We start from the raw sequence: 23,075 nt of genomic DNA on the forward strand, positions 1-23,075 counted from the left end.
CTCTTGAGGGGGCCCAATTAGTGCCATTGCCTTCCGTTAAGAGTTTGGGTGTAATCCTTGACGCCTCCCTTTCCATGGAGGCGCAAGTTACTCCAACAGCCAAGGCGACATTTTTCCACCTTCGCTGCATCAAGCAGTTGGTCCCTTACCTTTCCCGCCCCGACCTGGCCACAGTGATCCATGCGACGGTCATCTGCAGGCTTGACTACTGTAATTCGCTCTACGCAGGGCTGCCCTTGAAGCTGTCCCAGAAACTCCAGCGGGTGCAGAATGCTGCAGCGAGGCTCCTCATGGGGTCTCTGCCATGGGAGCATATTCATCCAGTGCTTTTCAAGCTGCACTGGCTCCCGGTGGAGTACAGGGTCAGATTTAAGGTGCTGCTTTTGACCTTTAAAGCCCTTCACAGCCTAGGACCCTCATACCTACGGGACCGCCTCTCCCGGTATGCCCCACAGAGAGCCTCAAGGTCCATAAATAGCAACACCCTAGTGGTCCCGGGCCCTAAGGAAGTTAGATTAGCTTCAACCAGAGCCAGGGCCTTTTCACCTTTGGCTCTCGCCTGGTGGAACGCTCTGCCTCATGAGACCAGGGCCCTGCAGGATCTGATTTCTTTCCGCAGGGCCTGTAAGACAGAGTTGTTCCGCCTGGCCTTTGGCTTGGAGCCAATTTGATTCCCTCCCTCTCTTTCTTTTTTCTTTTCCTTCTCCTCCTGCGAGGAGGCTACATTTTAATATTTTAATGTTTCAATATTTTAATGTTGTATTTTAATTTTGTTTTTAAGTTGTAATCATTCAACTTGTTTTTATTATTGCTTGTAAGCCGCTCTGAGCCTGGCCTTGGCTGGGGAGGGCGGGGTATAAATAAAAATTATTATTATTATTGTTGTTGTTGTTATTTATTGACCCATCTTGAACTTTACTTAAACAATATATATAGATATAAAATCATTATATATCACCACAAAACAAACACAGAACAAAAGATCACACAGTTGTGTCATTGGGCCCCCTTTCACATTATGCTGAGTATGTTAAAAATTTATTTTGATTCAAGATGGCCAAATTGTCTGGGACTGGAGGATGTGAGTAGTTTTGCTCTGAGGGAAAAACAAAACCACACCCTAAAACATAGCTACAAAATTTGTGTTGGTAGCACTGGCAGAGGAAGGGGGTGCAGTGGGTGCAGCACACCCCAGGTGTCATCCCTGAGGTGGGGTGACATTGCCCCCTGCCCCCCTGGGATGCTCGCAGTGGGAGGTGCCCCCCCCCAGATGCTTGCCCTTCCCCCAGGTGCACAGCATGTGCACCGCTCTGGGTGCTGGAGCAGCTAGCTTCGCCTCTGGTTGGTAGGAGGTGTATGATGCACAAGGTGGTAAATTGTTGGGTGCCACCAGGAAGTGCTGCATGGGAGCTGGTTTTGCACCAACAGCCTTAGCTGGATATTTCTTCATTCTTGTACAAAGTGCTACCACAACTGTCTTGGCAAAAGGAAGTTTTATGTTGAAAGCATATACAGAATATTGGCATCTGGGGTGGCTGAATTGAATGCATAGGTTAAAAGAAAGCAGTATAACTAATTTCCCTCCTTTGTCTCTATCTAAACATCCCTACAGACACAAACTATGTGTTTGTCTCAGCCAGCAAGAAACTATTTTCTATGGGAAAGTGGTGCAAATCAGTATTCAGCAAACTGTGGTTCCAAAGCTGTCTCCATCTGCTGCAGTTCTCCTCAGGCCTTGACGTGACTCCTTGCTGCTCGGTCTTTCAGCAGAACTTAAACCTGGTAGCATAGCTAGTTCTCTATATTTCAACAGGAAGCTTGGCAAGTCCTGCCAGTCTCACATAATCAGACTTGTAGGGTTGGAAGGAACTCAAAGGGTCATTTAGTCCACCCTCCTTCAATACAGAAATCAGAGCTAAAGAATGTCCTTTCAACTCTTTGTGGAGGCTCCTTGTTCTTCTTTCTCTAACCCCTCCATTTTCTATTGCTGATCATAACAGTAGATGCAACAGAGGACAGGCCCTGTCCTATGGGTCACACAACAGTTCCTAAGATTCCTGGAGCTTTGTTTCTGTTTGACAGTATTTTGTTCTTCCCCTGCCATGGAAAACTAATCCTTGAAGATGACTCATCTCTAATACTAAAGACTTCTGGAAAGTTCATTTCACCTTAGAGACTCCCAGACTGACACAAGAAGGCCTCTCTCCCTTCCTCTGCCAGGCCCCACAAATTGCAAGGCTTTACAGGATGGAATAGGCAGGGCAAGAAGCACAAGGCAAACTGAAGCCCCAGACAGACTCAAGGACAGACAGATACATTGATATTAATACGTTTGTGTCCTAGGCCTTATTCCAGACAGTGTTGAAAATAATACATGGGTTAGAGGTAACAACTTTTTTGTCTTTGAGCAGCCATTTTGTGAAGGTGCTCCATTAACCCTCAGTATAGAATCTCCATCATATTTTACAGCTGTTTTGTAATAGGAGGCAAATTCAAGTCATTTCTGGTGAGAGCACAGCTTCAGTTATGCTTTGTGGGGAAAGGGAATCAATACAGGTTAAGGAAGGGAGATAATATCTTCCTCAAAATAACGAGGAGGGATTCTTTTCAAGGCACCTCTGTTTTCTTGCTCCCTCACTATCTTTTTCATTTCTCCAAATTTCCTGTTTGTCCTCCATTCTCTGTTATTTATTCTTCTTGTCTCTTTCTCTGTAGATTCTTATTTTCTCTTTCCTCTTTCATGTTATTTCTTTCAGGTACAGAAAGTTTGTGAGTGGGAAGTGTTCTGCCTGCTTATGCAGTGGGGTGGGGGGAGCTTAGAATAAACCCTGGAGAAGACCACATGTGCAAACATGCCCCTCAGTGGCCACCCCATTAATGGAGAGAGAGGTTCTAACATCCATGTTTGCTCATGGAGGGAAGCTCTTTGCACCTCTCATCTGCTCAGAATGGAAGGATGGACATCCAGTGCAATGTGGACATGTTCAGTGGAGGAGAGGCTGAGCCAGTGCAAACAGCAGGAAAAGCAAACAGTCTCTGGTTCATTGTGAATTTTTGAGAGGGTATTTGCTGAGACCTTTATGAAGGTAGCATAGAAGGCATGGCAGGCACACTGTTGAGCCCCGCAAATGCATTTATCAGGGACACAATAACAGCTCTCGTCTGGCACAGTTGGGGAACGATTGCTCCAGCCTCCTCTACACAGCACCAGCTTGTCTTTCCTTCTGCGTTTAAATCGCATCTCCTCTGTCAGTGCTATTGCCCTTTTCCTAGGCATTTCAGGATTCAGGTGTGGCCCCCCCTCCAATGGAGAGACAAACTCCTAGCACACAGCCTGATAGCACATCATGTTCTGTATGTTCAATGAGTTTTGTTTCATTTTTTAAAATGGAAGAACACTTGAACTTGGCAAGCCCACCCCACGCTCATGCCTGCAGTAGGCAGAATAAGGCTTTTACCACTGGAACTTGCTGTCAATCCCTGATTCTCTGTATTTAAAACTATGCTTGAGCCTATCTGGGCTGGGCAAAAGTTTTGCTCCCAGAGGCAGCCCACTGGCAATTCCTCCATGAGCCAACCAAACCACCCACCTCAACTGGGTTCCTGTCTTTCTGCATACTCAGATCCTCTTTGGGGCCATCTTTAAAGGTCAGCATGAGAAACTGTGCCCAATAGATACAGCCGGGGCTCAAGGTCACAAAGAAGCAACGTATAGATAGCAGCACCCATGATACTGTTTTACTCTTTTTGGTCCGCCTGTCCATCCGAGATGCTGTTATGCAGCATTTAAATGTCAAGAGCTCTTTGTCCAGTGAAACCTTTTTGCTTAAAGGCTGAGCCAGTATGAGCAGGAAAGGCAATGTTGAAATTCAAAGGCATAGCAGAACCATTATGCAGAGAGCTTCTCATACTTCTTCATTTCAAAGCCCACCTTTCCCCCAAGGAGGTCAAGGCAGTGTAAATGGTTCCGTCCAGCCACCATTTTATTGTCACAACAACCAGCAGTGTGCGCTAGCCAACCCATTTCTTGAACTGTAATGAAAATTGCAGTAAATCGGCCATAGGATTGATCTCATAGATAGCAAGTCAGAATTAGATCAGGGAGGTCAGAGTTCAAGTCTTGCTTCTGTCATATTTACTATGTGAAGTATTGTAAACTATGAACATCCCAGAGTCTGAAGCAGGTTTGCAAATTTAAAAACCAATTAATAAGAACAGAGATTGCTTTGGTCACCTGCAAAAAGAAGAAGCCCCAGTCCTGTTGGCGAGGGCTAGGAATGGAAGGATCAGTCAATATTGGTTGACTAAGTTTCTCATTTTTCTTATCTTAAATTCAATTCTCCTCATTTCAGCAGAAGTTTGCAAATTTTGTTTTAAATCCTCATGAAAATTCTTCAGTGTTTTTGTACGAATTTCTCCCAATAAGCTCATGTGGTATGCAGTTTTGACTAACGTACACATTTTTGCAAGCGATTTATAATAATATAATGTATTTTTGTATGTTATTTTTACTAAAATATTTCTTTTTAGGCACACTTCCCCCAATATATGTATTTTTTGTAAACACTGCTTGGTTGGGGAACTGCATCGCAAAATTAGGAAAGGTGTGAATTTGATGGACGATGGTGTTTTGGTTCTCATATTGTTTTGGAAAGATTGAGTTTGATAGATTCACCTTTAAATGTGTGTTTTATAGAATTTCTCCTCGGCCACTAGCTGCGGCTGATGGCAGTTGTACTGCAAAACATCTGGAGGGCACCAACTTGGCATAGTCTGGCTTCAGAGATCTCATGACCCTACAACCAGTCCTGGACGCAGCCACTTGTTGATTTCAGGTCCATCACTGGCTGTCACTCCTCAATAAAAACTGGCAAATGAAAATTGATGCCAGAGGGGGAAGAGGAGGCAGAAGCCGGAGGCCATCTGTCACTGCCGCTGGATGACTGGCATCTCCGAACCCGCCGTATTAGGAGCAGCGGCTTTATGGAGAGCAGCTGTCGCTCCAGACAGATTGGCAGAGCACGGGGCTGACGTCAAAGGCCTGCCCTGCCAAGCTTGAGCTTGTGGAAGTCAGGCGAGGAGCTGGGTGGGAGCAATCCCAAGGTCTGCATCACAGTAGCAAGACAGGACTTTAAAGCCAGAGAGCTGCACCTCTTCCTCAAGGGAAGGGCCCAGACTGAGAAGCACCCTCTTTTCTCTTCCTGTTTGTCCTTGGCCATCATCAGAGGCTTTTCACCAGGTGTCCCTGACTTCTGACATGAGGAAGCTGGTAACTAAAGAGAGGCCTTTCCAGTTGTGGGATGCTCCCCGCAGGAAAGCTCATCTACGCCACCTCTGACGCCTTCCTGGAAATCTTGTTATCTTCGCCCCTGGCACAGCATGTAAATGTTAGCTCGGTTTTGCTGGATTGGCTGTGGTTTCCCTGCCCCCTGCTGTTTTAACTTGGTTGTTTTAACTATATTGCTGTTATTTTGTTTTATAAATTGCTTCGTGATTGTTTTAAAGATTTTCATTTGATGGAAAGCCAACCTGAGAGCTAAGTTGACGTGCACATAATGATCACAGGGTGGTTTTCCTTTTTTAAAAAGAAAGAATAAATATTCCCCTATACCCTAACTATGGGCAGCAGAACCCGAAATGAGACTCGGACAATTTGTGCTTCAGACTGTGGTCCCTGGAGGTCTGTGATGATCAGAGCTGGAGGCTTGGGCTTGAGTTATTTAGAGATAATTGTTCCTTATTTGCTGCACTGATAAAACCACTAACTGTCAGAAGAAACTGTACGCAGGGTGGTGAATTGTAATGAAAATGTTTGAGGCTAAAGCAGCTATAGCCTGTGGTGCAGCAGGCAGGGGCTCTGCTGACCAGACAAAGGAGGAGACCAGGCTCAGCCACTCTAGAGAATTACCAATTGCAGGGGCTGACTTTGCACACACAGATTCCTGTTCCTACCTGGAGGGGATGCCAAGGCCTTAGCGCACACACTCTTAGGCGACGTACAAGCACCAGAGGCCTCCACTTTTCTCACCCTGTAGCTTCCTAGGGAAATGACTTTCTAGAAGTCTTTGGAAGAGTTACCTGTGGTAGCTTGACCTGCCTACTTTCCTGGGAACTGGCTGCAAAAGACCCAAGCTGTGCCCACAAGCCATGGCCACACTCAAGCTAGGCACGTCCATCACTAGCATGCTGGGAATTCTCACTTAGATGTGGCGACTGGCTCTGCAGTCCCTCTGGAGCTACAACTCCAACCTTCCCCTGTCTGCTTGCCACCTGCGTATGGAGACTTGTGGGTTCCCTACCTGGACATTCGGGGTTGTAACACTCCCTGGCGTCGGCATGAGCCCCTCGGCACTCTGCCCAGCCGTGAGCTGAGACACTGCATTTGCGGGTGCGCTGCTGAGTCCCGTTGGAACACGACACCGAGCAGCGGCTCCAGGATCCCCAGTCCAGCCACTGGCCTTCCACTATTAGAGAAAAGCACAGGGAAAAGCTCAATTAGTGCATGAGGAGGTTGCACAAGGAAATGCCCCATGAAGATGTCTCTCTGTCTCTTTTTTGGCACCTAACCAGTCCTTGTCAGCTTCTCATCCACCTCCTCTAAGGCAGGATCTTCAACCCACATTTGCCCCATACATTAAACTCTCTTCTAGCTTAACCTTCAGTATTAGTATAAGAATCTCCATCCCACGGCAGCTCACAGGGCCAGCTCCAATTGATAACTGGCCAGCTCTCCCGCCTACCTACCATGCAGATCACCTCTGGCCAGAATCACTAGGATTTGGGAAAATAAATCAGCTAACAAATCCCACCCACCCAGTCTACCATGGTGGAAGGGCTTCTGGAACAAGAGTAAAGAGGGAGCAGCAGCCGGGTACTGGAAGCATAAGCAGATGGTGGGGTCGGTGGACACGGCCTTGAGGGCCTGGGCCCAAGGAGCCACCTACCAGCTAAGAGCATGAGAAGAGCCCTGGTGGATCAAGCCAAAGGCCCATCTCACCCAGCATTCCACAGGTATCAACTAGATGCCTCTGGAAATCCTGCAAGCTGGACTTGTGGTCCCCAGAAACCACTATTCAGAGGTTTGTTGCCTCTAACAATGGATGCAGAACAGAGACCTTGTGATTAATAGTCACTGATAGCTCCGTCCTCCATGAGTTTGTGTTATCCTGCTCTGAAGGTTTAGCATGACTAAACTCTCCCCAGCATGAGCTGATGGCAGGATGGTTGGAAGGCGGAGAGATGCTTTTTGATGCTGGTGTTTCTTTGGAGTTTCTTTGGATTTGTCTAGTCTAATCCTTTTTTAAAAAACTTCTGTAAATTTTATTGCTTTAACTTTACTGAGCCTGTAATCTTTTGAGTGTTATCTTCTTGTGCATCCCTTTTGGTAGCTTTCAGTTGTAAAGCTGTTTATAAATCTGCAAATGAAATAAATATGCAATATATAAAAGCCATCCAAGCTGATGACCATCATCACTACACCCGGTGGAAGCCCATTTGCTAGAAGTCTCTTCCCACAAGGAACAGCTCAGCAACACCACTGAGACGCTCCAATCAATAAGCTCAGTCCTGCACCACATGCAGGGCAGGGAAGAAAGGAATGGTGAGTCTAAAGGCCGAATGATAAAAATAGACAAAAATATGGTGCTTGTGTATCTAGACTCGAAGGCTCGACATATACATGGACCACATTTGCTTGTAATAATAAGTCAGGGTGCATTCCTGCTTTGCTCCTCCCTTGGTGCAAGTGGGAGATTCACAACTGAGCTTGGCTTCCCATTGCATCCTAACCATCCTTTGAGGGAGGCAGGCAAAGACAACTTCAGAGTCTTTTCCAGTCCTACTGTTCCCTCCCATGCACAGGACCATTAGCCTTGTGGGAAGGGAGAAGAGAGCAAGGGAGGCAAGTAGGGAAAATAAAACCAGGACCTGCTTCAGTTGGTCACCACCACGGGGTCAACTTTGGGTTCAAAACTATGTATTTGTTTTAGCGAGTTTAAAATAAAATCACCTTAAGTACCTGAGCAGAAAGGCAGTATATAAATTTAAACAACCAATCACCAGGGATTGTGGTTTCTTGTTCCCTAACAAGCCATGATCTCTAACCAGCTTTAAGCCATAGTTTGTTGAGCCCTTACAGAGCACGAGTTGTTAGGAAGCAACAAACCGCAGTCCTTGGTTCAGGCAGAAAGGGAAGAGAAGGCTTCACCCTGGTTTGTTTATCCAGGGAGGGAACAAGGTGGAAACAACTGGGCAGTCAACAGCAGGCTACTCATTTCTGGTAAACCATGATAAATCAGAAACCCTCAGTGCCCCACCCTCTTCTCCATCCTTGCTGGCTCTGCTTCCCCCGCCCCCACCTGTCTGTGGTTCAGCATGACTTGGAGGCTTAATACAGAATGTCAAAAGTGGCTCTGTTGAGATGGTGACTTCATTGGCCAACTTAAGGCTCCAGCCAATGCCAAGCATCAGCCAAGACAGAGATATGGCAGAGGCAGAGGGCAGTGACACCTGTGTTCAGCTTTGACTTCTTGGTCTGATGCTAGATGAGCCACTAGGTGTGTGTTCCCTTCCTGCCTTCTTTGCCTTGCCCTTTCCACTGCAGACCACCTCTCCAGTCTGGGACTCCTTACTCCTTGGCATCTAATCAGCTAGCCAAGTGCAGCTTTGGGCAAGGGCCATAGTGCAGCATGCTAGAACACATGCTTTGTATGCAGAAGGTATCAGGTTCAATCCCTGTCATCTCCAGATAGGGCTAGGAATGGGGATGTTCCATCTGAAACCTTGGAGAGCTGCTGCCAGTAAGTGTAGGCAATGCTGAGCTAGATGGACCAGTGGTATAAAGCACTGTCTAGGAGCCACAGCTCAGTGGCAGAGCATTTGTTCTGCACGAAGGTCCTAGGTCCCAGAATCTCCAAAGAGGGTTGGGAAAGGTCCCTGTCGGAAACTCTGGAGAGCTGCTGCCAGTCAGTGCAGACAATACTGAGCTAGATGGACCACAGGTCTGACACTGAATGAGGCAGCTTCCTATGTTCCTGAAAATTATCCACTGTTTCCAAGGTCTGGTCCTGCCAACAGCCAGAGACCCTGCAGTGTCTGACACATGGATATAATTGCAAAAATCCTCACTTAGCACAGAAGGTTGACAGAGGTCATGTACGAAATCAGTCATTAAGAAGGCCCCTTTGCCCAATGAACCAATCAAACAAGGAAGGCTTTGTTTCCAACAGGGCTGCATGACACCAGACACTCTTCTCCTTCCCATTTTGTGGCACCAGGCACTAGGCAGCTCACAAAAATTGGATGGTGAGCCGTGTATGGCCAGAGGGGCTCCCTATTGTACAAGCCTGGCCGACAGTCTTGCTCTGAAAAGCACACAACACCCGAAGGACAGGAGCAGCGTGGAGAGGAGGAAAAACAAAAGCATGCGGGAGGCAGCCCTCTTGGTTTCTCTGAAGAGATTTGTGGCAACCAGTGAGAGTCGCAGCCTCCTTAGTGGAACTACAGACAGGCTGTGATCTGACGCTACTTGGTTTTGCTTAGAACCCAAAACACCTTCTTCTGTAATGCTAAAATACCCAACAAGCTATATTTCAGAACAATTAGTACTGGAATGCACAGCTGGATCTAATTCCATTTGGCATTCACATTTTAAAATACGAAGACCCCCTGCCATTAATGCAAAGCCATGGTTATTTTAACCATAGATTTTCAACAAACCACAGATCACCTCACAGATGAAAAAAGAAGACATGGTTTGTTTCCTCTAAACTTGGGTTGTTTTCCAGCTGCTCTTGCCTTGTGCTTTTGTAGCTTGAGGAGAGTGTGGGGTGAACAAACCATGGCTGTTGGGTTTGGAAAGACTGCCAAACAATAGTTAAAACAAGCCACAATTTGTAAGCCAACAACAAACCACAGTTAGGCTAAAGAAAACAATGGTTTGCCCAGTGCAATGTAGTGGCTAGAGTGTTGGACTAGGACTTGGGAGACCAAGGTTCAAATCCTCAGCCATGAAGCTCATTGAGAGATCTTGGACTAGTCATCATCTTTCAATCCAACCTACCTCACAGGGCTGTTGTTCTCCACCTTGGAGAACAGCTGGGATATTAAAATAATAACAGAATAAATACATTTAAAAAGGGTGAGCCATGCTTTTAGATCGAAGGCATACAAACCAGATTTTGCCTTGGAGGGTGGATGAATCGAGGCTGATGAGCAGGCTAAGGTAGTTTTCTTTTTAAACAAATTTTTTTAGTGTGTGTTAATTGTACTCCAAATGCTCTTAAACTGTTGATTAATTATTTGTCACTTTATATCTTAATGGGTCTTAGGACACTTTTGCGTTCTTACTTCAAATATTTTGTTGTTGTTGCTTCAAAGCAGTAGTGAAAGTTATTGAAAGTCCGATTTCTGAGTGCAAAGGTCTTTGAGCCAGCTGGGGGAGAAGTTTGTTTGTGTTCTGTGCTAGTGATGGAAGCTGCAGGCATCGAGTGAAAGCCTGAGCTTCCCTGGGGAGCTAACTCTTTATTCTTTTATTTCCACTACCTGATAAAAGCAGTGGGAGGAAGCATTATAGCCAGGAGGGTCTTTAATTCACTTAGACATCCTGCTTCCTGACACTGCCTACCACTAATAGTCCTAAGATTTCATAAAGCATGCGTGTGTGTGCTGGACAGAGATTGGGGAAAGGATGGCAAATCTAAGTCAATTCCATACATCAGAAGAGAGATCCCTACTGTACTGGCTCCAGCTAGAGGGTGGAAAGAACAAGGTCTATTTTATCCCCACTCCTTGACCTGTCTTTTTCACTCAAATGGCACTCCAGTGATTCTGCTCAAAGGCACGGCCCCTCCTTTGTTTACTCTCCCAGGAATGAGACCTTTTTCTGTGGCCAAGTCTAATTCAGGGCCTGCATGTGAACATCAATATGTGGCGAAACGTTTCCTGGATTATACCATGTGAGAGTTTCAAACATTTGACTACTCTGTTGTAGGGGGTGGGCAGTGGAAAGAGAGAAAGACAGCTCCTTCAAAGAGAAAGACAGCTCTTCAGGTGAAAGGACTTACACTCCTTTTCTATGGGAACAAATTGGTTACGTTTAGACTTAATGCTAAGCTACGGTTTCTAATGAGTAGCCACATTTAGTTGGAAACAGAAGTAAAAGCTTTCAGTCTTCACATTGGAAGCTTTCAGTTTTGTTTTCCAACTAGCAGAAGCCATGGTTTTCACTATGGTTTAAGAAAACAAGCCACCTTCAAACTGTGGTTAGTGCTAACCATAGTTTAGGGTAAGGCCAGTATGTGTGTGTTTCTGTGTGGTTGCAGCATTCAGCAATGCAGTTTCCCTCTCACCCAGGAGGAATTTTAGCCCCAAAGACCATTTCCGAGGAAAAGGCTACCACAAGCTGATTTTCCCTCTCACACTCTCCACTTCATGTTGAAAAAAATCACAAATTACCTAGGCCCTGAAAGGCTAAAAAACAACTTCAACCCCCAGACCATGTTAGTGATATCAGAAGACCATTTTATCATGCTTAGAAATGATTATGTGACTCTGTCTAGTCAAGGGGCAGAGGACTTGAAGCTCACCTGAGGTTGTAGGACTCCAACTCCCATAAACCATAGCCATTATCGTGAATGGTTGGGGTGATGGAAGTTGTAGTTCAGCAATATCTAATAAGCCAAAGGTTTGTGACCTCTGATCTGTTAGTACAGACTGGAGACAAAAGATTACTTATCTTTTGGGAAAGTAGGAAAACCTTGGCAGGGATGAAGGAAGGGAGGGGGGAATCCAAGGAGCTAATTACTAACCAGGGCAGAGAGCGATATTGCAGGATTTATTCTGCACCTCAGGCCCCTTGCAGACCTTTCCGCCGTGCTGTGGAGCAACGCATTGCCGCATTCTGGTCCGCGACCCTTGCCCACAAGTCATCGAGCACAGACTCCAGGGGGACCAATCCTCCCATAGGCCGTGAACTGCAACACAGCACACAGCAATCATGGCTGGGCCTCCATCTCAGCCAGGGAGGGGAAAGGCATGGGCTTGGGAGTAGCAGGGCAGGAAAGGCGTATTGGGGGTACAAAGAAGGTTTGCACAGGGTCAGTGGAGGAAAAATGAAACAGAAAAAAGGAGTAGTGCTTCGCCCTATCTTCTGAGGATAGAACGCAAAGCAACTAGTCTGAGACGCGGGGTGCAGAGGTACAGGCACATCACTATGAGTAACTTTCTACTTATAAGGCTTAACATTATGAAGATCTTTCTGCTTATATATCATTGCAAGAAAGGGCTGGTGAATTAGATGATCTGACAAATCCCATTCAATGCTGGTGTCTTGTTTTGTTTTTGCTTTTTTGAACCCATTACAGTGAATACCCAAAATGTTGCCTGAGGGAATTCAGGAGTGGATTCAACCAGGAACCCCAATTTCAATTCCCAACATCTCCACATTGGGCTGGGAAAGACCCCTGACTGAAACCCTAGAATGCCAATACTTGGTTGTATAAACCAATGTGTGACTGGGTAAAAAGGAAGTTATCTTTTCCCTAAGACAACAACCCAACTCTGGCCAAAGGAAGGACTGCAAAGAGACAACGTACACCAGCCAAGGAAACCTCTCATTCAGCCAGAGTGCACCAGGTGACATTGCCTGACCTTATAAAAGCTGCCAGATCAAACTAATTTATCGGCTTGGGCAAATAGAGTTCAAAGCTGCTCCAGTGTTCCTGTGTGAGACTCTTGTCCAACCCTCTCCCTGGATCTCTAACCATTTCAAGAAATGCTTCTCATCTTAAATGTATCCATGGAATATCCAAACTGTATGAAGTTTCAATGCTAGTCAGTCCTAGTTGACAAGGTCCAGTTGATCAGAACCCATATTTGCTAGTCTGTCTACTGAGTTTCTCTAGCAAGTCTATCCAGATAGGAGATGTGGCCAAGGTGACATCATTCTCTGTGGCAGCTCCTAAGTTATGGAATTCCCATCCCCACAAAGGTGTGCTTGACACCTTCATTGCTTCATTGCGCAGCTTCTGTCACATACGGAAGACACACCTCTTTGCCCTGGTTTTTGAAATTTGAGATCTTATGTGCCAGGTATGGGGCCCCCTGAGTGCTTCAGCCCCCCAGCATTCACCATGAAAGGGTCAGGTACCCACAATTTTTGTGTGCCAGGGTCGTATGCATCCAATGTCAGCACGTCCAATGTCAGCACATCCACTGATGTCTGTGTGTGATGTCAGCATGCTGCAGGGGCATGCTGATATCAGGTGCACACGCTGGTGGGCTTGCTGACATTGGGCATGCATGTACGCCCATGGCATGCATGACCCTAGGCACCCACAGTCCTGGGTCCAAGCTGGCAGGCCTGCTTGAGCTATATAGTGATCCAAACTAGCTGTGATTGAAATTTGTTTCAAACTTTTTTTAATCTTGTATTTTACATTGCTATGACCCACCCCGGAACCTTCTGGTGAAGAGCATGTAATAATAATTCTGATAAATAAGTAAGAGATACGTTGTCTCTATTATGTGCTAGGAAACATCTTTCCCAAGGCATTTAGTTGCCTAGTGTCAGAAGGCAGAATGCTGAATTATCTGGACTTTCCACCTGCCCACAAAGACAGTTTTTATCTTCTGTCGCATTCCCCCAAAGTCAAATCAGTGCTCTGTCATTTCAAGAGAGCAGCAGAATCCCCATTACTGAAAAATAGAATACATTTTGCTTCCCCTCCTTCCCTGTTATGAAAGTGCACAGCTACATAAACAGACATCGGAGCTTTATTACGCCCTCCGTTCTGCTGTCTAGTCCAGCCTGGGTGGAAAGAGGAACAGACAGGCAGTCAAACTCTGTTCTAAAAATGGTCGGCATACATCACGAGCACATCCTCTTCTTGATTTAAGCTTTGCAGAGAGCTGGCTAGAAGTGTTCAGTTTTTTAAAATGCAACTGGAATTTATCTGCTCTAAAAGAAACTGAAATCTGAAGTGTTCTACCTTTCAGGGATAACATTGCAAGATTGACAAAAATATAAATTTGGCTTTTTTAAAAAAGCTGGCAAAATTAAATCTTTTTTGAGCATAATTGGGTGAAGCATGACAACAAGAAATGTACCAGAAAATGAACCTCTCTACACTTCTGTAGCAGGCTAGATTGTTGTACAATTAAGCAAATTGTGCATGCAATGTGCAACAATTATCCAGATCTGCATAAATGTATAATACAGCTTGTGCTTTTGAATGGGGACAAGCATGATGTGGAATTAAGGCAGTTGCACATGCAATCCATGACAGATACTCCTGTCTGCATTCATTTATGCTCCAGTTGATACTTATGAATGAATGTGGGGGTGATGCACAACGAAAATAAGCTCAGTACTAAAGCACATCCTTTGTATTCAGAAGGTGTCAAGTTCAATCCTTGATGGCATCTCTGGGTAGGCCCGGGAAAGACTCCTGCATGAAACCCTGGAGAGCCATTGCCAGTCAGTGTAGAATAGCTTTTCCCAAGTTGGTGCCCTCCAGATGTTTTGCACTACCACTTTCATCAGCCCTAGCCAGCACAGCAATAGTCAGGGATGGTGGAGGCTGTAGGGGACATTTAGAGGACACCATGCTGGGGAAGGCTGGTGCAAATAATACTGAGCTACAAGGGCCAGTGTGACTTAAGGCAGCTTCCTATGTGTATGCAACGAGTGACAATGATTCATATATGCACTGCTGCTTTTGCTCCTGAATGGACAGCATAATGCCTGCATTTGGCTGCCACCAGGGGATGGTGGGTTTCGCCTGCCTTGCCCCACACGCTTCATAAGGCGATTGCTTTATGGATATTCTGGCTTAGCCTATTAGTGAGCTGTACGCTTGCTTAAATGTTAATATATGTTAAATGAATGGTTAATTGTTGATTATTGTTGCAAGTTTTTTTTTTTGGGGGGGGGAGTTAGGTTGTATGCCTGCATCCCATCTAATTCCTGAATCCAGCAAGGGTTAAAATCTAATGGCAGATTCCATTCTTGAAATAGCCAGGCCAGCTTCTTGGTAATGGTCCTAAGTATGGGTCGCAGGAGGCAAATGGGTCAGCCCACTCCTGATGGGCCCCCTCCCTCACCTGGCTAGAAGCGAGAAAGACAAAAGGTATAGCTGAGCATGTGAGCTGGGCTAGAAGCAGGCTGTAGGCAGAACCATGAGAAGGAAAGCCATTCTGGATTTCTACTTGGATCCAAGGCTGTGATGATTGGAGAAGCAAAACCTTCTGGGGTGTTGAGCCCCTCCATCCTAGGCTCAGGTTGTATATATTTGTAAATAAACCATCATAAAGACACCACAGTCTCCGTTGTCCCTCATTCAAAGAAAACTGAACCCTTGGTAAGTGCCTGGAACCCCTGGAATCTTGCACCACTTGGAGATTGGGGTGGTGTACAACATGATTATTTTAGCAGTTATAAGTCTAATCATGCATTGTTACTGTATTATTGTATTTAGAATTAGTTTGTTCTGTGAACCACATTGAACAGAGTTGTACTTCGGGGTAATGTGGTCTATCAATAGACTGGAAATGACAACACTGACAATTGGGAATCACAACATGGATCTGCTTTTCAAAAATAAAAAAAATGACACATCCACATTTGCTGATGACAAGCTTCTCAAATGTGTAATGCTTCTCATGTGGGAAGGAAGAAATACCTTCCAGGGCAAAGGCACCAGTTTGCCACCCCACCCCTGTTACATAATACCAACGTGTGGTTAGAATAATAGAATGAAGGAATCCTGCCCACAGCCATCCCTGGGTGGGTTTGAACTACCAGTCCTCTGATCAACAGCCAGATCAACAGCCAGATGCATTGACCCATTGTGCCACTGGCGGGGGCTGGCCAAGAAAGAACAGCGGACACGGAGCAATGGAGCCAAACTACAAGAAAGAAGATTCCACCTAAACATTAGGAAGAACTTCCTGACAGTAAGAGCTGTTCGACAGTGGAATTTGCTGCCAAGGAGTGTGGTGGAGTCTCCTTCTTTGGAGGTCTTTAAGCAGAGGCTTGACAACCATATGTCAGGAGTGCTCTGATGGTGTTTCCTGCTTGGCAGGGGGTTGGACTCGATGGCCCTTGTGGTCTCTTCCAACTCTATGATTCTATTCTATTCTATTCTATTCAACATCAGTGACCTACAGTGGAGGGTTCATGCACGCACACTCTACATGAACAATACTTCATGCTTGGATGCAGAAACGCCTCTGGAGCAACAACATACTAAAATTGCCCACCTGACATTCTAAGAACATAAGAATGTCAACACAGTGGCCAACCAGATGCCTGGGGGAGACCAGCAAGCATGACCTGAGCACTCTCCCTTCCTTTGGTTCCAGCAACTGGTATTCAGAAGCATTGCTGCCTCCTAATATGGCAAGTAGCTTTTGATAGCCCTCTCGTCCATGAATTTGTCTAATCCTCTTTTAAAGCCATCCAGATTGGTAACCATCACTGCTTCCTAAGGGAGTGAGATATGTAGTTTAACTATGCACTGCATAAAGAAATACTTTCTTTTATTTCTACTGAATCGTCGAACACTCAGCTTCATTGGATGTCCACGATTTGCATGTTATGAGAGAAGGTTCACCCTCCTCCTCTACCCACTTTCTCTGTGCCTTGCATAATTTTATAAACTTCTATCATGTCAACTCTTGCTCACCACTCTCTAAAAGATCATTCCAGCAACTGTTCCTGATGGGATCAAGTGAGCTTTGGGCTATGGTGTAATTTTAAAGCACATTCAAAGCGCCATTCTCCACTAAGAATTGTAAGCACTGCAGTTTATCCCTCACAGAGTTACAATCCTCCACAACCCTTAACAAACGGCCCAGAATTATTGGAGGGTGGAAATGTGCTTTGAATGCATACCCAGCCAAAATTTGTGGTCATTTTGATCTATTTTTCCAGTCCCATTTCTGCCTCTTTCCACAAGCTTTCAAAATAGAGGAAAGTAAGTGTAAAGGTTAAAGTGCCATCAGTTGCTACCAAACCCATGTCTCTTGGATGTGAGATCACAGCAGCGATTACAAATAATATAAAAGAGGGAGAAATTTCCCAAGATAATTTGAGTTTTGCCTTGACAGTGGATGAAGATACACAGAAAACTGATTTCCATCATCCAGTTCCTCCCAAGCTGATAACCCTTTGGAGAACACCTCAACAGCTTCCTGGTCAAACTTAATCAATGCTTCATTTATCATTAAATCCATTCACAATATCTTACATTCAGACTTGCAGATGTTTTAATGATTGAAATTAGGAATGGAGTATGGTAGTTCATTTTCTCTTTGCAAAAACCTGGGGAAACTGTCTTTGAAGTCTGCTGCATTTTCCAAAAATTAATATTCAGCTTTGCTAATGTAAGAACTAGTAGATTTTCTTTTTAATTCTGATCTCTCTGCCTTACAAGGGACCCAGGAGTTGTGCTGATTAGCGCTCAAGACAGATATTAATAATTACTGGCTTTTAATATTTTCAAAGGGAGAGAGGACATTGTTTGGTTATACCAGCATACTTTGGGGAAACCTGAGACCTTTTGTGACGTGCAGAAGCCAGTGTAATGGGCTTTTACAAGTAGGGAGTGATAATTGGGCTTGCTTCACATTTCAATTGTAAGCCTGTCTAATTCACACTTCCCATAACAATATGCAAACCAAAGCACAGCTATCTTTTGAAATTTGCACTTCTCTAAATTTTGCGATGCTGATTCCAACCCCAAAATGTATGTATTAGGGAAAATATGCATAAAATGCATATATTAGTGAAAACAATATGCAAAAATGCAGTTTCAAAAATATGTGTGTTGGGCAAAATTGCATACCAAATGTATTAGGAGAAATGTGCAGTAAAATGCTGGTGGATTTTCATAAGGACTTTTTAAAAATTACCAAAAACACAGTTTGTTCTTCTGATCTTTTTGTTCACACACCCCTCTTTTTTCTTGGATTTGGTTAATTTCATGCCTGAGGAAACAAAGCAGCTACTGGACTACTTTCTAATTTCCAGCTAATCCAACGACCATTCCTGTGTAAATTGTTCCTTGCTCTCCCCCCACCTTTTTTTCTAATATGCCTATTGGATGCCTTTTGCTGTTCTGTGTAATTTTCTCCAGAATCTAAATATGCTTTCTGGATTGTTTATCCATTGAAAGATTCATGAGGTAAAACCTAAAAACAAGATGAGGAATTATCTTTCACCTCCAACAGGCCAACGAGAAATTCAGGGATATCTAGCCTTTGATGAGTTGAGATTAAACAGAATGATGTGGAGGGGGGAAAACAACTTTTATACAGATATATAAATATTTCTACAATGACCTCCTGAGCTCTCTCGATTCAGCTTTGTTCAGTGTTTTCACGCTGGTGTTAGATTTTTCAAGCAGATAGTGATCCATCATTGATTAGCTGTCATGGGCTCTGAATGCTAATTAATGCATTTCAACTCTTCAACCTCCTTTAAATCAAAGATACTAAAAGCACCACAGTGCCAGCATGAGTTGAAAAGAAGAAGGAAGCCCAAGGACACTTTCAAAAGCGTGCCTAAAGTAAATATTCTTATTTTTAAAAATGAGCATGTCAATTAAGTATGTATGTAGCACCAGAGTTCTGAAACTTGCAACTGCAGCATGTCATGCTAGAGATGGCCACTGACTCTGATGGCTTTAAAAGACAATGAAGCAAAGTAACATTAGAAGAATCTTCTGGATCAGGACAATGGTCTATCTAAGCCAGCATCCTGTTCTCACAGCAGACAACCAGATACCAGTGTTAGAAACTGAGATATGAAAGCTAAGAGCTAAATGGCTCCTTAAACCTACGTGATGGGCACAACAACGGAATGTCTAGGCACACTTTTTTAAAACAAGAATACAAAGCTGAAAATGAACGAATTGCAGATAAAACATTATGTTCATTTTTCACATGGTCTAGTTTTTCCCCTGCCCACCCCCCTAATATTCTAAAGAGGGTCTCTTCTCCAGTCTTCAGAGAGTAACTAGAAGTGGGGAGGCAGAAAAGGGTCTCCTTTCCTTCCACTCTGCAGTTTTAATCTGAAATTTTAGGTGCAGTACTATGCCCAGAGCTCAGAAACTGCTCGCATTAATGAAATTCCCTGTCACAAAATGCGCCTAGAACAATGGGAGTTTTGGACACTGCCAGATACTTGTGGGAAACCCACAAGCAAGACCTGAGCAAAAGAATATTCTCCCCTCCTGCAGTTTTGAGCAACAGGTATTCAGAAACCCTTCTGCCTCCGTTCATGGAGGTAGAGCATGGCCATCATGTCTAGTAGCCATTGATAGCCTTCTCCCCCAGGAATCTGTACAATCCTCTTTTATAGCCATCCAAACTGGTGGCCATCACTGCCTCCTGGAGTAGCAAGTTCCATAATTCAACTATGTGTTGCATGAAGAAACACTTTCTTTTAACTGTTCCAAATCTTCTACTATTCAGCTTCATTGGAGGCAAAACTGGGTGCACCAGGAACTTATCGAGGGAAGAATTTGGATCTGAAGAACTGAAACCTTCCTAGTCCCCTGGCATGCCCACCAAAATGAGGGAGGTGGGGATATATCAGCCATGCAGCTGGAATAAGCATTTATCCTCCCAGTGGAAGCAAGGAGAGGGAAATTGTAAAATTTCCACCAGCCGGGGAAAAAGCATTGGAAGGGAAGAGAAGACTCCCACCCTCCCTTCCTGTGCCTGGCGAGGCTTTCGATATCTTTGATATCCCTTTGGCTCTTTCTCAGCCTAGAGGCAGGATGTCTCCCAGCAGCGGGGCTACTCCTATATTCCTGGGAATGACCCACATTGAACCTCATGGGAATTGCTTCTGAGTAGGCATGTGTAGGACTGCAGTTTTGGTAATGTTTCAGGCGTGTGCGGGATGATGAAAGGCAGTTTCTAAGAATTTTCAGGTGGGGGTGGTGATCCTTGTTTACAAGATGGCCAAGGGGGCTTCCTCTTCTTTTTGGATTACAACAGCGGCAAGAGCAACAACAGCCTTGGCCCCACACTTTGAAGTGTGGTTTGGCTTGGCTTTCCTCAGCAGCTCAGTTCGATGCCAAACCACCCATTATGAAGGGAAACCCATAATTTTATTATTATTCATTTATTTATGGCTGTATTTATTGCTGAATGAAACAAAAGCAGGCTGGGGGAAAGGAGCAACAGTGCCAGGGTCAGATGTTTCACTCTTTCACCTGACAACCCCATAATCTCAAACTCACCTCCAGCTGCTGCCTACCTTGCATTTTCCCTCACCAGGGTAAAGGCAGGGGAGGGAGGGAGAAGAGAGATTGAGAAAGAGGGGAGAGGGTTAAGCATCCCTTCCTCAGCACCACTGCCCCCAATTCAGTATCATCCTGCCTGCTTTTAAGGCAGCCATCCTATGCATGCTGACTTGGAGTAAGCCCTGTTGAACATCCTTCTGAGTAAACACGCACAGGATTGTGCTGGAAGTAAAATTCTGTATATAGGGAAAGCCAACACTGTGCTCTTGTTTTGGACCACAATTCCCATCATCCTTGACCATTGGCCATGCTTGCTGGGGCTGATGGGAGCTGGAGTCCAAGAACATCTGCAAGCCACTGTGGCTGGCTACCCCTGCTGAATCTGCTTGGGAGATGCAATCACCCAGCTCTCAAAATAAGGGTCCATTTAAAGTAAGGTGGTTCAATGCACGGCCCTTTTGTGCCCCCTACCCAAACCCTCACACTGCCTTCCCAAAGCTGAGTAAGTGAGGTGCTGGGCTTTGGAAAGGAGGTGTGAGGGCTCTGACAGGGTCCTAGAGTCCTCCATGCTCCTTCCCAAAGCTTAGTTAGTGCTTTCCCAGCTTTGGGAAGGAGGTGGGAGAGCTTTAGGACCCTGGGATGTGTGTGTCAAATTTCGGCCTCACTCCCCCACCCCCACCCTGCAGGACAAGCCCTGCAGGTTCAAAATACTCTTGTGGCTCACTTGGTAAGGAAAGTTGGGCTGCCCTGAGGTAAAGGATTCCTGATACACTCACTGGCTCAAAGGAGAACAGATTCAGTTTCTACACAATTTTGCATTACAGTATGTCCTTTTAACAGAATGGGGCATTGATCAGGCAGGAGAGATGCCTTGTTGCACGATGGATAAAATACTCTTTAATTAAACAGGGCACATTAAAAAAACGTGTGGCAAATTTACGGCAAGCTGTTTTAGTCATTTTTATTTCATTAATACTTCACAGTACTTATGGGTTATGGCTGAATTGGCTTTATAACTAATTAAACCTATTAAGTGTCTCATCCTTGCGAACCAGAATTGAACCTGTCCTTGGGGGTGGGGCGGGGCGGGGTGCCGAATGGGTTACTAAATCTTCCTTGGGACTGAACTGGAAGCGACAGAGGCAAAGCTAAATCGAAAACAGAACAGAACCAAATATTTCAGAGGATGTTTATTCCTGCTTCTAAGAGTGCAGCCACATTAGCATATGCATGTTAATAATGCCAGTTGGAATGAACATTCTGGGAATACAAAACAAAGCGCGATGACAGACAGGCATCTCTCACGAAAGCAACCTGACACAACGAAGGAAGACGTAACAAAGGGGTGGAAGGAAGGGGAAACAGCAGCAAGCCCCCTCCCCATTTGCCCCGTCTACCTGGGCAGGTGGCGGTATTATTGCATATCCGGGTCTCCCGCAACAACCCGCTACATAGTGTCCCGTAAGGCGATGAGACGCAGGAGCGAGTCCGCACCTGGGTGCCTTGGCCGCAGGTCAGTGAACAGACGCTCCACTGGGACCACTCCTCTGCTGCAGGGTCTCCTGTGGGAAAGAGGGAAACATGCACACAAGCATACAGACACAGAGAAAAACTGGTTCAGCCACCTCCAGAACAGACGGAAGACCTGAAAGTAGCTCTGATGCTGTGCCCACGCACCTAGGGCTGGACAAATCAGGCTATTTCTGGTGGGCATAACTTCTGCTGGTGTTTGAGCATCATTCCATTCTGTTCTCTTTCCACATTAATCTGTGTATGTGTGTGCATGTTTTTTTTAAGAGCATCAAACATTTCATGCAAATGTGTGTTCAAAATACTTATAAAATGTATTTTCTCTCAAGATGTCCATTCCCATTCTCTGTCAGACTTCTGGGGTGTGCACTGACCACAAGATGTGGTTCAGAGACCAAATCAGTGCCTGATTTAGAGTAATAGAATCAGAGAACTGTCGAGCTAGAAGGAACCCACAGGGTCATCTAGTCCAACTAGTTGCCCTCGCAGGAATGACAGCTAAAGAATCCCTGGTGCATCTAGGCCAGTATTGATTGATAGCAATAGCTCTCTAGGTTTCAGAGGGTCTCTTCTTGCCCTACCGGGGATTGATCCTACGAGCTTTGGCATGCAAGGCAGATGCTCTACCGCTCAGCTATGGCCAAGCAGCCATGTATGTGTAAGGTTCAGAGCTGAAGTAGTGCACAGAGCAGCAAGCAAGCAAGCACAGTGTTTGGAGGAGGCTGCCACAGGCAAAATGTCTATCCTAACTGAAACAGCCAACTCAGAAGAGAGAAAACTAGCAAAGCACATAGAACAGACAAGATCAACATCCCTCCCGCAAAGCACTCTGGCCGGAGGGCCTTGGCAAATCCTTTTTGTGTGTGGATGGACTTGTTTTTAAAAATTGCTATATTTGTATTGCATTGCACTTTGTATTTATTGTTGCTGTTAAATCACTTCAAGATTTATTTTTTTGGGGAAACAATGCACAGAGTGACTAACAGACAAAGATAGAATCCGTTCTGATTAGAAGTAAGATGTGTCAGTCACAAAAACACACACGCATACTGCCTCACCCTCTCCCCACCCTGGCAATTTCCATATATTGTATGGGAAAATTGGGGAGAAACATTGCAATTTTTGCAGATCACGTTATCCGCAGCTCTGTTTGGTACCAAATTTTCTAATTGCTCACAAAGCTTTGGGGCCCCCAATTTTGGTTCAGAGGGATCTGAAGGGAGCTCAGCCTTGGATAACTCCAAAATAAGCCCAGTTTCACATAATCCTAGAATTGTAGAGTTGGAAGGG

At 45.1% G+C, this 23,075-nt stretch overlaps 1 protein-coding gene across 10 annotated transcripts in view; it reads right to left on the reverse strand.

The window, feature by feature from the left end:
• ADGRB2 (adhesion G protein-coupled receptor B2) overlaps nucleotides 1–23,075 on the reverse strand; it is a 165,611-nt gene that overhangs the window by 66,674 nt on the left and 75,862 nt on the right. For 9 of the 10 annotated variants that reach the window (XM_081200011.1, XM_081200012.1, XM_081200016.1 and 6 more), the window contains exons 4-5: nucleotides 21,653–21,817; nucleotides 6,300–6,464 (exon numbers count right to left, since the gene is read on the reverse strand). In XM_081200011.1, coding sequence (XP_081056137.1) covers nucleotides 6,300–6,464; nucleotides 21,653–21,817 — 330 coding nt within the window. The remainder of the gene's footprint in view (nucleotides 1–6,299; nucleotides 6,465–21,652; nucleotides 21,818–23,075) is intronic. The other variant, XM_081200015.1, reaches the window with a different exon arrangement.

Source organism: Podarcis bocagei (genome assembly GCF_964188305.1).
Source record: "Podarcis bocagei genome assembly, chromosome: 7".
Taxonomy (NCBI): domain Eukaryota; kingdom Metazoa; phylum Chordata; class Lepidosauria; order Squamata; family Lacertidae; genus Podarcis; species Podarcis bocagei.